Source organism: Ursus americanus, chromosome 12 (assembly GCF_024610735.1).
Source record: "Ursus americanus isolate L20-20 chromosome 12, mUrsAme1.1.p, whole genome shotgun sequence".
NCBI classification, from domain to species: domain Eukaryota; kingdom Metazoa; phylum Chordata; class Mammalia; order Carnivora; family Ursidae; genus Ursus; species Ursus americanus.
This window is the reverse complement of record NC_142138.1, coordinates 71,100,040-71,117,146: the sequence shown is the minus strand read 5'-3', so window position 1 is coordinate 71,117,146 and position 17,107 is coordinate 71,100,040. Positions and strand designations below refer to the sequence as shown.

At 40.4% G+C, this 17,107-nt stretch overlaps 1 protein-coding gene across 2 annotated transcripts in view; it reads right to left on the bottom strand.

Annotated features, from left to right (window-relative positions):
- Window positions 1-17,050, bottom strand: part of SNX27 (sorting nexin 27) — a 63,072-nt gene extending 46,022 nt beyond the window's left edge. The window contains exon 1 of one of the 2 annotated variants that reach the window (XM_045790535.2): window positions 16,532-17,050. In XM_045790535.2, the coding sequence (XP_045646491.2) occupies window positions 16,532-16,842 (311 nt within the window). In that variant the 5' untranslated portion in view covers window positions 16,843-17,050. The remainder of the gene's footprint in view (window positions 1-16,531) is intronic. The other variant, XM_045790536.2, reaches the window with a different exon arrangement.
- Between the last annotated feature and the right edge of the window lie 57 nt (window positions 17,051-17,107).

The following is a 17,107-nucleotide window of genomic DNA, read 5'->3' as shown; positions in this document are numbered from 1 at the left end:
CAGATGCTTAACGACTGAGCCACCCAGGTGCCCCAGGGCATGTGACTCTTGATCTAAGGGTTGTGAGTTCAAGTCCCATGCTGGGTATAGATACTTAAAAATAAAATCTTTAAAAAAATAAAAAATAAAACCTTTAAGCACGCAATTTTTGTTCTTAGGATCGTGAGTTCAAGCCCCACATTTTAAGTAATCAAGAGATTACTTAAAAATTAAATCTTAGGGGCGCCTGGGTGGCACAGCGGTTAAGCGTCTGCCTTCGGCTCAGGGCGTGATCCCTGCGTTGTGGGATCAAGCCCCACATCAGGCTCCTCTGCTATGAGCCTGCTTCTTCCTCTCCCACTCCCCCTGCTTGTGTTCCCTCTCTCGCTGGCTGTCTCTATCTCTGTCAAATAAATAAATAAAATCTTTAAAAAAAAATTAAATCTTAAAAAAAATTATTATACAATATCCTCATTTATAAATGTGAAATAGTAGTCCTTCATCAGAGTGAAACATAATCCCTATTCTACTTTTAGATTACTCTGAATAAAGACATTGAAGTACATCTAGCAAATGGACCATACAATTCTTTTTCCGGATTTTTATTTTTAGGATTTATTTGAGAGCAAGTGAGCGAGCATGGGATGGAGCACAGTGGGAGGGAGAGAGGAAGAAGGAGAGAGAATCTCCAGCAGACTCTGCACTGAACACAAGCCCAATGCAGAGCTCAATCTCACGACCCTGAGATCACAACCTGAGCCAAAACCAAGAGTCAGACACTTGACTAAGCTACCCAGGCACCCCTGGACCAATTATTCTTAAAAAATATCTACAAAGATTATATGTAACATAACATGGAAAAGTCCTTATACTATGTTAAATGCAAAATACTGTCTATTGTGATTATGAGCACATAAAATACTTTTGCCCAAGAAAAGGCACAATGTGTAAAATACGAAAATAGTTGAATTAGGGTGACTAGAATTATGAGTAGTTTTTAAGAATTTTACATATCTGTTATTTCTTCAATTGCACAAAGCTTTTTAAACAACCTCCCTACTTTCTTCACAATATATCTTCTTAGAATTTGGGTGAAGACTCAGAAGTTGGAGAAAAACAGACCCCCAACACATCAGAAGAGAGACACTTCCTTTGACTTTTCACTGGTTCATTGCCCAGTTAGTGGGTACACAGCAATACTAGACACCAGACTATAAAAACAAGGAATTACTCTTGAAATGTGAAGATCTGTCCTTTCTAAGTTTGCAGTTAAAGCAACTGACTGGCTTAGATTGGCTCCTTTTCATCTAACTCTGCCTCCTTGCTATCTTACTCAGGCAAACAATCAAGTCAGAGAATATTTTTATTGACTAATTGTCTTAGCAATCAGGCTGTACTTTGCCCTTAAACTCAAGATTAGAGATTCAAACATGCGTAAGCCGAACATTGCCAAAAGAAGTGAAGCTTGGATGCATCTACACAAAATTACTACTCCGGACCACTAAATAAATTTTTTGGAATTTGTTTCAGAAATAATAACATCTTGCATCTTACATTTTAAAACACCTAATCTATTGATAGGAAAAGAGAAGTATAACTAGAGAATGTAAATGGCCAAAGGTTTCTAAAATGTTTGAGCTTTTTCCAATAAACAGCAAATCTTGTCAACAATTTAAAAAGTACAAAATTATGGGGTGCCTGGGTGGCTCAGTAGTTAAGTGTCTGCCTTCGGCTCAGGTCATGATCCGAGTATCCTTGGATTGAGCCCTGCATCAGGATCCCTGCTCAGCTGGGAGCCTGCTTCTCCCTTTCCCTCTGCTGCTCCCCCTGCTTGTGCTCTCTACCTCTCTCTGTCAAACACATAAATAAAATCTTTTTTTTTAAAAAAAGTGGATTATAAAATGCAACTTCTAAAAGGTAACAGGAGATAATCTAGGGTATGGCAAAGAGATTCTAGATATAACAACAAAAACATGATCTATGAAAGAAAAAAATTGCTAGGCTGAACTTTGCTCTGTGAAAGATACTGTTAAGAGAATGAAAAACAAGCCACAGCCTGGAGAAAAAAAATATGGAAAATGCATATCTGATAAAGGACTTGTATTCAAAATATAGAAAGAACTCTTAAAATTCAACAATAAAAAAACAAATAACCCAATTACAAACTGGACAAAAGATATGAACAGACATCTCCCCAAAGAAGATATACAGATGACAAATAAGAATATGAAAAGTGGGGGCGCCTGGGTGGCACAGCGGTTAGGCGTCTGCCTTCGGCTCAGGGTGTGATCCCAGCATTGTGGGATCGAGCCCCACATCAGGCTACTCCGCTATGAGACTGCTTCCTCCTCTCCCACTCCCCCTGCTTGTGTTCCCTCTCTCGCTGGCTGTCTCTATCTGTGTTAAATAAATAAATAAAATCTTTAAAAAAAAAAAAAAAAGAATATGAAAAGTGGGGCGCCTGGGTGGCTCAGTGGGTTAAGTGTCTGTCTTCAGCTCAGGTCATGATCCTAGGGTTCTGGGATCAAGCCCCATGTCAGGCTCCCTGCTCAGTGAAAATCTAGGGGAAAAAAGAACATGAAAATTTACTCAACATCATTCATCATTAGAGAATTGCAAATCAAAACAAGATACTACACACCTATTTGAAAAGCTAAAATCCAAAAAAACTAATGACACCAAATGCTGGTGAAGATGTGGAAACAAGAACAACTCATTCACTGTTGGTGGGAATGTAAAACGGTATGGACACTTTGGAATACAAACTGATAGTTTCTTAAAAAGCCAAACAGTTTCAACCATAAGATCCAGCAATCACTACTAGGTATTCACCCAATTGACTTGAAAGCTTATATTTATGTGAAAACCCGCACACAAGTGTTTATACTGGCTTTATTCATAATTGTCAAAACCTGAAAACAATCAAGATATGCTTTGTAAGTGAATGGATAAACCAAACTGTGGTACATCCAGACAATGGAATATTCAGCTACAAAAAGAAATGAGCTATCAAGTCACAGAAAGACATGGTGTAGGGGGAGAGACCTTAAATGCATATGCTGAGGGAAAGAAGATAATCTGAAAAGGCCATATACTGTATGATTCTAATTATATGACATCCCGGAAAACGCAAAGATCAGTGTGTTGCCAGGGGCGTGGAGGGAGGGGAAGTATGAATAAGTGAAGCACAGGGGATTTTTAGGGCAGTGAAACTATTTTGTATGACACTGTAACAGCACAAACATAACATAATACATTTGTCAAAACTTATGGAACTTTACAACACAAAGAATAAACCTTAATGTATGCAAATTTTTAAAAAATCAGCTAGTAGGTTGGGAGAATCCCAGACTGTGACAAGAGCATTTAACCGTATTTCAAATGGATATCAAACAACCTCACTGAAGGGAGTGGGGGAAAAGGTACAGACCTAAGACACTGGAATGAATTCTGTAAGACAAAGGCAAAAGGGACTGCACTATACTCTAGTCGATAAAATTGCTTCCCCAGGGTACAAGTTAACAACTGCTATACATGTATACTGGAATTGAACAATTAAGTAAATGAATGATGAACGTGGGGAGCCAAATTTCTCACTGTTGAAGTGGAAATGTACAGATCTGCAAGGGAGGGTGACAAAAAATCCATATGGTAATGGAGTAAAGCTACAGTATCAGTAAGAATTCATGTTTAACTTAATATAAAGATGGTTATATATAGAAATATTTATAGACATCTGTATATACAGGGGTTAATATACACACATATATTCTTTGGCTGTCAGCTGAGAGGACCTGAAAGAAGTTATACCCTAGTAGCTGCCACCACATCTAGCACCCAGATCTTGATTCCTAATACTATTCCCCAATAAAAAGAACTAGGACCCTTTGGAGAAATGGTTGATTCCAGGATTGGGGCATGAAATACACAAGATGAGCCTGGAGCTTTTGGTAGTGCCACAGAGTAAAGAAATACTCAAAAACAAAACAAAACAAGCCAAACATTAATGGGGGGTATGGCAAAAGGCACAGGGGCCGACTGAAAGACCTACCAGTGGTCAAAGCTGGAACAACTGGAGCAATAAAATAAAGCGGTATTGGATTATATAACCCATATTATAAAGTAAGTATCCATGAGTCCATAATGATATAAATGACTGAATAAATTAATACATGGGGGAGAAGAGGCATCCTTCTCCTATGCAGAACAATTCTAACTAAATTATACAGATACTACACTCTAGAGGAGGGGAGCATAACTCCCCACTCCTTAAGTGTAGGCCACACAGAGTGTGACTCCTATCCAAAGGGTACAGTAGGGGAGAGGGGCTGAGGAGAATAAATTTACAGTGTAGAAACCTGACAAACACCACTTCTGCCAGATGATCAACATCACAAATCATAATGATGGTACATACCCTTCATATGAACGAATGAAAATGGTACTTTATAATTTTCCTCCCCCAAAAACAAAACCCCAGTCTAATTGTGAAAAAAAAGATCAGACAAATTCCAATAGTCAGGCACCCTATACTACACCTGACCAATATCCAAAACTGTCAAGGTCATCAAAAACAGAAAGACTGAGCCAAAATGAGCTTAAAAAGACACAACTACTAAGTGTAATGTGTTATCCTGGATGGGATTCTGGAACAGAAAGACATTAGGACTAGACACTAAAGAAATGTGAACAAACTATGGGCTTAAGTTAGTAATAACATATCAATATTGGTTCATTAATTTAAACAAATGGACCACACTCATGTAAGATGTTCATAAAAGAACAAAGTATATGGTGAAGGTGGAAGAAGGATATATGTGAACTCTGTCTGATTTTTCTGTAAATCAAACGTTCTGGAAAATAAAGTATTAATTTTAAAAAATCAACTTCATATAAGATGCCTTAAAAAAAGACAGCCAAAATACCAAAAGTAGTTTCGTTAGGATGATAGGATGGGGGATTATTTTTATTTTCCTTTGTCTCCAAATTTTCTCTAACACATTACAATACTTTATAATTTAAAGAATGAATTTTATACCACACACCTAGTAGAATGAACAAAATCCAGACCACTGACAACACCAAACGATGGCAAGGATATGGATTAACAGAAACGCTCCTTCATTGCTGGTGGGGATGCCAAATGGTACAGCCACTTTGGAAGACAGTTTGGCAGCTTCTTACAAAACTAACATACTCTTACCGCCTGAACTAGCAACTGTCCTCCTTGGTATTACCCAAGGGAGCTGAAAACTTGTCTACACAAAAACCTGCACACAGATGTTTATAGAAGCTTTATCTATTGGGGCGCCTGGGTGGCACAGCGGTTGGGCGTCTGCCTTCAGCTCAGGGCGTGATCCCGGCGTTGTGGGATCGAGCCCCACATCAGACTCCTCTGCTGTGGGCCTGCTTCTTCCTCTCCCACTCCCCCTGTTTGTGTTCCCTCTCTCGCTGGCTGTCTCTGTCTCTGTCAAATAAATAAATAAAATCTTTAAAAAAAAAAAAAAGAAGCTTTATCTATTATTACCAAAACTTTAAAACAACCAAATGTCCTTCAGTAGAGGAATGGATATGCAGCTAATTTCCTAAGGGCAAGGACTACGTGTTATTCAACTTTCTATCCCCTGTGTCTAATCCCATGTTCATCAGGTAGTAAGCACTCATTAAAATGTTTCCCCGAAGGACACCTGGGTGGCACCTGGTTAAGCATCTGCTTTCAGCTCAGGTCATGTTCCCAGGATCCTGGGATCGAGCCTCGCAACAGGCTCCCTGCTCAGGGGGAGCTTGCTTCTCCCTCTCCCTCTGCTGCTCCCCCTGCTTGTTCTCCCCCCGCCAAATACATAAAATCTTTTAAAAAATTTTTAAAAATCCTCCCTGAATGAATGAAAAAATTATTAAGACTACCAGGAAAAACATTAAATAATGGTTTTCCTTCATGCACTTCCATAACTCCAATCCTTATTTTTAACTTTTATACTGGTTTCACTGTTTAGGGGGAAGTACTAAAAACATTATGCAAGCTCTACATTTTCCAAACTTTAGTATTAGTGATCATCTTGCTTTCTATTATGGGAGGTAGTAGAAATAATGCTTAAGAGTAAAATACGGCATTCAATTACGTAAGCAATTTCAAAGTGAGGCTGTTTTCTTTTACTCAAATGTGTTGCAAATAAAATTAACGAATTGTTGTTATTAATTTTTAAATATAAACACTGACTCCAAGGATAGCAAAATGAGGTAAGAAATAAACATGCTGACATTTAAAAAGCAAGTCTTTATTTCATGTGAATTCTGGGAAAAATCTATTGTAATTATACTGTTCACCTCATGAAAACAAAATGCACCACACTTAGTATGAAAAAATTAAAGCACAATGGGTTCCCTCACATGACAGAGGCTAAAGAATTACCAGTAAGGTCTTAAAGAAAGTTCTGATGCTAAAACTATATACAACACTGACTTATTTTGTTTTGATAGGACTGTTTTTCAATTTTTGCCTTTAAACATTTGATCATCATGTAGTAACGTGTGGTTCTATTTAAATGTAAGGCTGGATGTGAAAACTGGATTACTCCTTTATACTGTGGGGTAATGAATGTTAGATAGGGGTAAGAAAGTTGCTAGTAGCCACTATGGTTTCCCTAGGCTGACATAGCTTCCTACGTACACTACTATTGCTGAGAATCCCTCCCTCAGTTATTGACCAGTAAACAAACATATTCAGTTTTAAATCATTTCCCAACACCAACTCAAAGAGTTTGAGATCTGCTGTATTTTGAACCACTGCCTACATGGCCAATTTAAATGCAACCCCCAAATGTTTTTAATTTGGTATACTGATCACAGCGAAAGTTAATTAAAGAATAAAATCTACCAGCTTTATCAACAATCTTAGATTGTAAGTGACACAAGTTACCAAACATCGAATCTTAATTTTTTTAAAGTTCTATTTCACTACTATTTCTGGACTGCTACATGTGATTAAAAGCATGGCTCCTCCTGTGATCTGGTAAGTTTGTTCTAGGCCTGCACCCTGAATCCTAATACCTATTTCCTAAATATTTAATTACTCTCAAGAGGTACTATACACGAGTGTATAGAAAGAAATGTAGGGGGCGCTTGGGTGGCTCAGTCGGTTGGGCATCGGTTAAGTGCCTGCCTTTGGCTCAGGTCACCACCCCAGAGTCCTGGGATCAGCCCCGCATCAGGCTCCCTGCTCAGCGGGGAGCCTGCTTCTCCCTCTCCCTCTGTCTGCCACTTCCCCTGCCTGTGCTCGCTCTCTCTGTGTCAAATGGATGAATAAAATCTTAAAAAAAAAAAGAAAGAAAGAAAAGAAAGAAGTACAGATGTATCAGCTCAAATATCTTCATTCATGAGAGACGGCTTTTAAAAATCTGTAACAATAAAAATCAGTTAACAACAGATATACTTTTGAAGGGATACGTCCTTCAGCAGTCAAATACCACCCTTTAATCCAAATTAAATGTGGGCAATTACTCTCGGAAGCTGAGGAACACAGACTATAGTTTCTGTAAGCTATGGTCTATTTCAACACATTGAACAAGAAGAAAGGTACAATAAGACCTTTCCTGAATCAGCAATATGAAGAATAACTGGGTAGGGCAGGGAAATCTAAAATAATCTACCAGCACATAACTCATAAAAGTGTCACATTTCCTTGGATTCAAAATACCAGCTAGAGAACAAAACTCATCGCTGTTTCCAAGTAAAGATAGATGCAGGTTACATATCTTGAGAAATCAGATCCAAAAAGTAGTTTTTAACCCTACCAAAATCAAAATGACAGTAATATTGCGTAAAAAAAAAAAAAAGTAAGTAACCCATGATGTATTCAGTAGACAAATGACACACTTTACAAATTACAAATTTTATAGATGATTAAACTGATCAGTAAAAGAAGTGGAAGAAGTTTCCAAAACCTTCACATTTTCCAAGATAGCCAAAAATTATTTTAATCAATCTCTCAATTTTTAAAACACACTAAATAAACATAACTAAAACCAGATAGACATATAAATATAAAAGTACTGCAGTATTTGGGGGGAAAAAGACAACTTCCTGGTTAATCTCCTTGAACAGTTCTCTAAGAGTAATCAGCTGCTTGAACACAGCTGGGAGAATATCCACACAAGCAGCTGACTCTCTGCAGACACTCTGTACTTTTCCAAAGAGAAGTAAATTAATTGTGCTTCAAGTCCACAGAATACATAGATCTGTCATTCTAGTTTTGCTCTGAGGTCTGACGCAAGACTCTACAGTTTTAGATAGCTTAAGCAAAAATAAATCATTTTTTTAAAAGATGTTTTCATAATAACTTAAGTTCATGGAAGGAAGTACCCATAAGAACAAAATACAGTTCCTTACTCTGCAACTTTAATACCTTGCAAATAGGTGTACTTCCTCAACTATTATGAGAACCTTACTTGGTTAGCAGGGAGCACACTAAGTAAAAATAAGAGACTACATACATACTACCTAGCATATGACTAAAACCATATCACACAAGTTAATCCTGAAGTACCCTTCACATTACTGACAGAAAGCAAAAATTTACTTTGTGGTCATCACCAATTCTTATTCAAGGATCTTTGTATGGATTTTCATTCAGAAGGTAGACGGCAGGTATAAACCTTAGTTTATTTAAAGTTGTCTGTCTACAGTCTTCAGTCCCCTCAACTCCCAACAATATGCTGTATGCAGAAACAAAAGATTTAAATTAAAGGAGGCATCTTCAAATCAGAGGAGCAAGCTAGGAATTCTTAGAACAGCTAAAACAGAACATCATAGGGCAGAGCACAGTGGGCCTACAGCATATAAGGATCAAACTTATCAACTGTGAACACAACAGTTAAGTACACTCATTTAAAACTTAAAGTGTGGCAACTGGGTGGCTCAGTGGGTTAAGCATCCGACTCTTGATTTCAGCTCCAGTCACAATCTCAGGGTTGTGAGATCCTCATGGAGACCCGCATGGAGCCCCGCACCCAGCAGGGAGTCTGCTTGAAGATCTCTCCCTCTGCCCCTCTCACCCTGCCTCTCTTTTCTCTCTCTCTCTCCCAAATACATAAATAAATTAAAAAAAAAAAAAAAACCTTAGAAAGAGAAGTGGATATTCGACAAGCTGGACTAGAATGTGAGGTAAAACACATACAAATTAAAGGCAACCAACTCCTCACCAGCTGTTCCCAGCTCTGGGTGTTAGAGCTTAGTTGTTCTTAGTTCCCTTCTTTATATAGTACAAGACAGCCCAAGAGACTAGATGCTCTGAAATTCTTCTAATTCTAATAGTGATTTTCCTCCTTGGCCTTGGAAGTTATTCAACCTCTTCGGGTAAATAATTAAATAAAAACTAAATTCACAGGGAGTCCTAGGTATTAATGCACATTTAATTATATTCTGACCTCAAAAAGAGAAAAGAATCCAAACTTCGTAGCACTGCATTCAAAGACCTTTTTGATCTAACTTCAAGCACAACTGTCTACAAATAGCAACTTTAGATTCCTTGTTATCCCAAGAACTTTTCATATCCTCCTCCCTTTAGTTTCCTCAACCTATAAATTCCTTCCCGCTTCTCTACTGAAATTACACTTGTCCTTCAATCACAGTTTAAAAGCTTTCTATGACTGATCTACCCACCAATCATCTCAACCATATTCACTCTTTCCTTTAAACTCCATAGTGTTTTTCCTTTATCTCCATTAATTCATTTGCTTTACACACAGTAAACTATACATTTTCCCCACCACAGTGTTTTAAGCTTCTCAAGGACAGAGATGTGGGGACTCCGTGACTCATACAGGCCTAACAATAATTTACACATAGTTTGCGCTTAATTGCAAAATCAGATTAGGTGATATATCAGTGGGCCAACACCAGAAAAGTGATACCCTAAATCACTGTTTTTCAAACAGTAGATCATAACCTAATAGTCATGAAATTAATGTGGCTCACCATCAGCATTCAAAAAACAAAACAAAAAACTCTGAAATACCGAACAGACTAAAAAATGCCAGGGAGCACAGTAACACTAAATATGGTTTTCTGAAACTTGCTTCGGGTGGGGTTTTTGTATTTATATTGGTTCTAATATAAAATATATCTCCTACAGAGACTTGCAAATTTTTTAAAAATATTTTAAAACTACCTAAATATTTTCGGGGCGCCTGGCTGGCTCAGTTGGTAGAGCATGCAACTCTTAATCTCAGGGTTGTGAGTTCAAGCCCTACAACTGGGCATGGAGCGTACTTAAAAAAAAAATCTTCAATATTTTTTTTCCACATGTGGGGCTAGAAGTATACCACCCATACATACACTTTTATAGAACTGCCCAAGTAAAGCACAGAGATCATCTATATAGTGGATAGTCAAAAAGAATGATCCTAACTGGCTCTAACCTAAACCTACAACATCCACTGTGTCAGTAATGCCATCATCTAACAAATAAACTCACCACAAATCATGCTCCCAAAGCACAGGGCAGCAATCATAAATTTTAAGTGTCTGATTGTCAATTGAGTCTCTTTGCTTATCATAAGAATTACTCCCGGGGGCGCCTGGGTGGCGCAGTGGTTGGGCGTCTGCCTTCGGCTCAGGGCATGATCCTAGCGTTATGGGATCGAGCCCCACATCAGGCTCCTCCGCTAGGAGCCTGCTTCTTCCTCTCCCACTCTCCCTGCTTGTGTTCCCTCTCTCGCTGGCTGTCTCTGTCAAATAAATAAATAAAATCTTTAAAAAAAAAAAAAAAAGAATTACTCCCAATGGGACTTATCTTAAAAAATAATTATCCTTGAGAGCATGGTAACAAACCCTCACCTGAAACAAACTAGTCAGTGGGGGCTGAAAAGAAGCCTTCTTCACAATAATTTATATGACCTGGACACATCTTCATGTTACTAACAACAGATCTTTTCGTGATAACAGCACTGTTGTGGCAGTGATTTCCAAGAGGAAGATAAATGCTATTTTCAAATTTAGTTTTATTTGTTTGCTACCTCAACTACCTAGGGAATTAAAAGTACTTCCTGGGGCTGCAATTATGATTATGTCAGGCTCTCCTCACTGATAACCAATAAAGATATCAACAAACAAGGGCAACGAACAGCCATTTTCCCTGTCACCCATCCAATTTAACAATCAGAGAGACAGGGTAAAAAATGATACAAGACAGTTACATTTCACAACAGAACCAAAGCTCAACTGCTTTCCAAGTTTATAGGGATGTGACTAAATTTTAAGAATTTTAAGTGAGTATTCAGTCAAGAACAGTCAAGAATATTAACAGTCAAAAATAGCTGAGAAAACAAAGAAATGGAAAATACACTGCATTTAGAATCCAAAGTCCTAGGTTTAATTCTGGTTAATATTCGTTAGCGCAACACCCAGTTTCCTCTCTTATGAAAAAGGGACAAAAATACTCATACATTCATTCAGCAAATATTTTTTGAATAATACCTTCTATATGCCATTAGACGTTTGGCTAGGGAAACAACACAGATGTATATAGTCCCTATCCTCAAGGAATTTATATTCTTCCTATCTCACAAGGCTGTTGTGAAGATCAAATGTAAAAATACTATGCAAATTGTAACACTACATAAAGTGCAAAGTGAGGGGTGCCTGAGTGGCTCAGTTGGTTGAATGTCCGACTCTTTTTTTTTTCTTAAGATTTTATTTATTTGAGAGAGACAGAGATAGCAACAGAGAGCATGAGCAGGGAGGAGAGGGGGAAGCAGGTTCCCCACTGAGCAGGGAGCCCTGTGCGGGGCTCGATCCCAGGGTCTTAGGATCATGACCTGAGCTGAAGACAGTTAACAACTGAGCCATCCAGGCGCCCCAATGTCCAACTCTTGATGTTGAATGTCTGACTCCTGATTTCCACTCAGGTCATGATCTCAGGGTCTTGAGATCAAGCCGTGCATCTGTGCTCAGCAGAGAGTCAGCTTGAGGTTCTCTCTCCCTCTGCCCCTCCCCTCCTCGTGCCCCCCCTCTAAAATAAATAAACCTTTAATTTAAAAAAAGTGCAAAGTGATATAATGATTTTATTAACTTGTCCTCACTCTTCACCACATACCTTTATTACAACATTTAGAAAGATTCAATAAAGTCTAGATAAGCAGATATAATAGTCCACTGTCTTACTGAATTGACTTTCTAAGGGCTGGAGTTCAGGAGCCTAACAAATCACTATTTGTTAGTATAGTCTTAGCTCATGACTCTCAATATAACCACGAAGATAAGATGAACTGAGAATTCAAGGCCTGGAACCTGCAGTGTGGCTCCAGGTATGGGTTGGGTATGTGGGTTGCAAAGGGAGTGAAAAATAAAGACTTCTACAGCCCATGCAAGACCTACTGAATCATACATAACCCTTAAAGGGTGAGTCCAAGAATCCACACTTTTAAAAAACATACTCAGTGATTTTTATTCTCACTAAAGCTTAAGAATCACTACCATAAAATTTTCCTTTGATCAATAACCATGATTTCAAACACCATTTCTAAAATCTACCTGGAAAATCTTGGCCAAAGAGAATTCACCTACAACTGAGAAAGCAGCTCCTGAGAAGGTACTGGCAGTCAACATTAAATGACTCACACTTAACTCATAAAAATACTTCTTGTGGCAGCAACCTCTTTAGTCCAAACTTTAATATTAAATGAAGTCAAAAAATAAAAAAAAAAAAGAATGCCCATGATATATTCCTAAGTTATTAAAATGAACACCCAATAAACAAATATATATATATACCTTTAATTTTTCTTATGGTTTAACTTTAACAAGGGAATCGCTTCTTGGTCTTTTGGCTAAGATCAAGTGTAACTTTAACAAAGGAAAGTTGATGGGTATATTATCTTGAAGCTATGAAGAGGGAAAGCATATACTCTATCCAGTACAAATATATCATGAATTTAAATGCTTCACGTCAATCTTAGGGGTCCATGCTTATTAAAGACCACACTACCCAAATACCAAAGAGATAAAACAAACTAGTCAACAGATAAACTTAATCCCTTAAAAATAAAGATGGTACCACAACTATAACCCTCCTAAAGGCACCTCTCAAGAAATCAATCAAGAGCCCTTGGAAATACTTTAACCTTAAGAAAATTAACCTGAAGTCAAATGTTACTTCACATACTATATAATTAGTGCAAAGACCTATTTATTTTGGTTCTACTTATTGAAAGCATCCCTCCAGGTATATACACATCAAAGGGAAACATTCAATATATGTTACACTGGGAAAAATTACAAGGTGGAGATTAACATTGCTAGTACAAAACTTTCCATCTGCAGTAAAATTTAGAGCCCAGAGGGCTTGTTCACAACCTACTACCAAGCCCTGTAACATGACTCTTTCCAAACCGGTTAGAATCTAGTCGGTTTTGAAGGGAGAAAGGACAAACTGAACCATACTGAATTTAGTTTAATGACTGTTCTAAGATTCAATCAGGACAGGGCGTTTGTAAGGTAAACTTTAAAAGAAATAGAGAGAAGCCAATGCTCTTACTTTTGTCCAAGCTTTTAATTCCTTAAATCTCAAAGTTACTCAGTTCTTTCCACAACTCAGTTGTCCAAATGACTACAATATATGAAAATTGGAATAATTTGTGTATAGGAGGAAAGCGTCTAAAAAAGGGACAAGTCTTAGTTAAACAGCAATCATCAAGGTCTTCACGCAAACTATGTCCACACAGTAATAATCTACCTATGCCTAACCCTGACCCCACTTTGGCACTTCAATAACATGCAAAACTTTCCTGGGACAACAGAGAGGTGACTTAAGGAACTTGTAGGAGACAAAGAAAAGCTCTAAGGAGTGCTGCCTGAAGAATGCCTTAGGGAAATTAGCATCAACCTAACCAAAATCAAAACAAGTAACAGACACAGATATCCCTCAAGAATCATGTCTGTTTGCTAATTTCCTCCTCTCACTTGAAAACCTAAGGAGAAGATGCAGACTTTGGAAGAAGGAAAGAGACCGTATAGCTGAGGTCTCAGAGAATTTGCCAACTTGCTTGACTCTGTGTTGCAACTATCACCATTTCCACAATAGTTGCAAAGAAGCTTCACAGAATTTGGAAATCGAAATACAGTTGGAAGGTGAGAAACCATTGCCAGGAAGAAGTCTCATCATCACAACCTTTCAGAGTAAGTTTCTCTAAGTAAAGAGCATTCTTTTGTCCTGCCCACTTTCTGGTCATTTCAAAGACAGAGTCTCTGCTCACCACCAAGTATGCTCCAAAATCAGTGTTTTCTCTGTCGAAGGAGGAATGGGCATAGACTGGAACACGGACCTGAGGCAAGTCCTTCCACCTGTCCTAGGGGATCATCGGAGGTCTCCCTTACAGTACCTAATTTATGTCTAGACTCTGTTACAAAATCACAATAAAGGCAAGAAGCTACCAACAATGTTAGTTGATATATATATACATATATATTTGAAATGGTTGATCATGTTAGCTGTAGTCATCTACAGAATTATTTTTGGTTTAGTTCCTTTAGCTCTTATAAAGAGTAAACTACTTAGAACTTTATGATAAATTCATAATTTTAAATAAATACTTCAATTTTAAATTTAAAAATAAACAGCTGGATCCAAAGTTAACTTCCAAAGGGAAAGGAAAATGACAATTCCAAGAGCTTCTATCAGAAGGAAACATCAGCCACAGATTCCGAGTTATCTAGAAAGAAAAGAATTAGATGCCCAGGTATGAAGCAAAATTTTGGTCACTACTGCATTCTATATCTGAATGCCCTAGCCCCCAAAGATTAAGAACGTATCACGAGAGAATAAGAAAAGAGCACATAGAACATTAATGGAAAAAGAAAGCATACATGGAAGGTTTAATAGTTCCAAACAGTTACTTTGGTGAGCTACTCTTTCTTCAGGTGGAAGGTAAGAGGCAACAGAATGAGTGAATTCCACAGAGTAAGAGTGTCAAGGATAAGAGCAAGGGACATAAGGTAAATTAAAAGGAATGGACTCCTCTATAGGCCAGACCCTCAAGATACTAACCTCTTTGAAACCTTGAGCAAACCTACTGTTTTACTAAAGGAGAGACTGAAGGTTGTGGAAATTATAATGAAAATAACATTTATTAAAAATGAGAAAGACGTCATGAGGGCAAATCCAAGTACAAGGGACAGGGCAAAAGTGTGAAAAAATAAGGTTCAGTAAAAAGGCAAGAGATACAGGACCGAAGACTGCTGAGGAGAATGGAGGTTATGAGAGCACATACCACCTACCAGTCAACCAGCAATCACTACACAAATTTTAATACAAAAGTACAAAGCCACCAAGGTAAAACCTGGATGAGAGTGGTGGCAGAGGTCTGCACAGAAACTGCAAGGCAGGGCAGCATCCTGCTGGAGCTTTAAGGGATGCAGTGGGGAGGTAAAGACGAGGAGTATGAAGGGGGAGGGGCTGCAGTAGGGAAGAGAATGGGTTGCAGCAGGAGCCTAAAAAGAGAAGGGAAAGCAGCCTGGAGGAGATAAAGAATAGGACAAGGTCGAGCGTGGGATCACAACAGGATAAACTAAGAGAGAGAATGGAAAGGGCATGCCTGGAAAAAGTAAAGAGGTCAAAGACCCAAAAGAGGGGTATAGTTTGGGGGGCAAGCAGGAACGAAGGAGAGCTCCACCATAATCCTGACTAAAAAGAAGCAGGAGTATGGTGCAGAAGTGAAGGCCGAATACGGATGCTCTCAGAGGGATGTGGAGATGGGAGACACTAGGTTCAAAAGCCTGGTGTAATACGGGACAACAGTGTAAAGAAACTCCAGTGTCCAAGACACCGTCCCCGAACACCAAACAAAAACAAAACCAAAAGCAAGCAAGCAGGGGTCAGAGAAGGAGGTACACTCTTGGGAGTGTGAATCCAAAAGGGAGGGGAGGAAAGGGACACAAGGCAGGATAGAAAAATGCAGGGGGTGCTTAACCACAGGAGAGGGTAACTAAGGAAAGCAAAAGGAGTGTAGTGGAGGGATGATATTCCCGGAGGAAAAGTGGGAGCCGATCACAGGTCCTGCCTACTCGGTCTAGAGGACAGAGGGACGGTCCATGGGGGTTGACGGCAGCAGTGGAGAACAAACTACGATGCTAAAGATGAGAACTTGGGGAGGACACGGCAGGGGCCGGGTCAGAAAAGGAGATGCTGTCAGCGAGGGGCAGAAGTCCATTAGGAGGGCAGGGAGGTGCAGAAAGCGGCATGCCCGGGGGGGGGGGGGAAGCAAAAGGGCAGGAAAGAAGGGAGAAGAATGGGGGCAGGGGTAAAAACAGCGGGGGCGCAGGGACGTAGACTGGTTACAGGAGGGAGGTGCGGGTCACGAAAACCCAGGGCGCGGGTAGGTGAAAGGGTCAACCCCAAGAAGGTGCGGGGCCTGAGAGGAACAGAGTCCCGAGCACCGGTTCAGGGGCTGGAGGGGGGAGGGGGGACGGTGCGGCCTGAAGGCGACAGGGGTAGAGGGAGATGCAGAGACGGCCGGAGGGGGTGGGGCGGGGTGGGGCGGCGGGCAGCCCAGATACTCACACCTCCAGGATGCGGTCCCCCTTGCGCACCCCGGCCCGGTCGGCCGCCCCCCCGGGCAGCACGGCGCTCACATGCTGCAGCGGCGCGTACAGCTCGCCGTTGATGCTCCGCAGTTGCCCGCCCTCGCTCACTTGGCCCCGCACGTTGAAGCCGTAGCCGGACTCGGACTTGACGATGCGCACGACCCGCGGGCCGCCGCCTCCCCCGCCGCCGTTCCCGGCGCAGTGGAGCCCGGATCCCCCACCGCCGCCGCCACCTCCGTTTCTGTGAGGGGCTGAGGGGTGAATCCCTTCCCCGTCCTCGTCCGCCATCTTGCGAGCGAGCGAGCCGTACCCCCGCCCCCCTACGCCTCCACTCCCTCCTCGCGCGCGCTCGCCCTGCTCAGCAGCCGCGCGACCCTCGACGCGCGCGCCCGCTCCGCCGCCCGCGGGACCAGAGTCCGCCACAGAGCTGCCGGCGGGGGTAAACGGGAGGCCGGGGGCGGGGGGAAAAAACGGACGGTTGGGCCCCGTGGAGCCTCTTGGGAGTTGTAGTTTCTGGACTGTGGGGGCAGGGGAGAGGGCAGGGCCCGGGCCG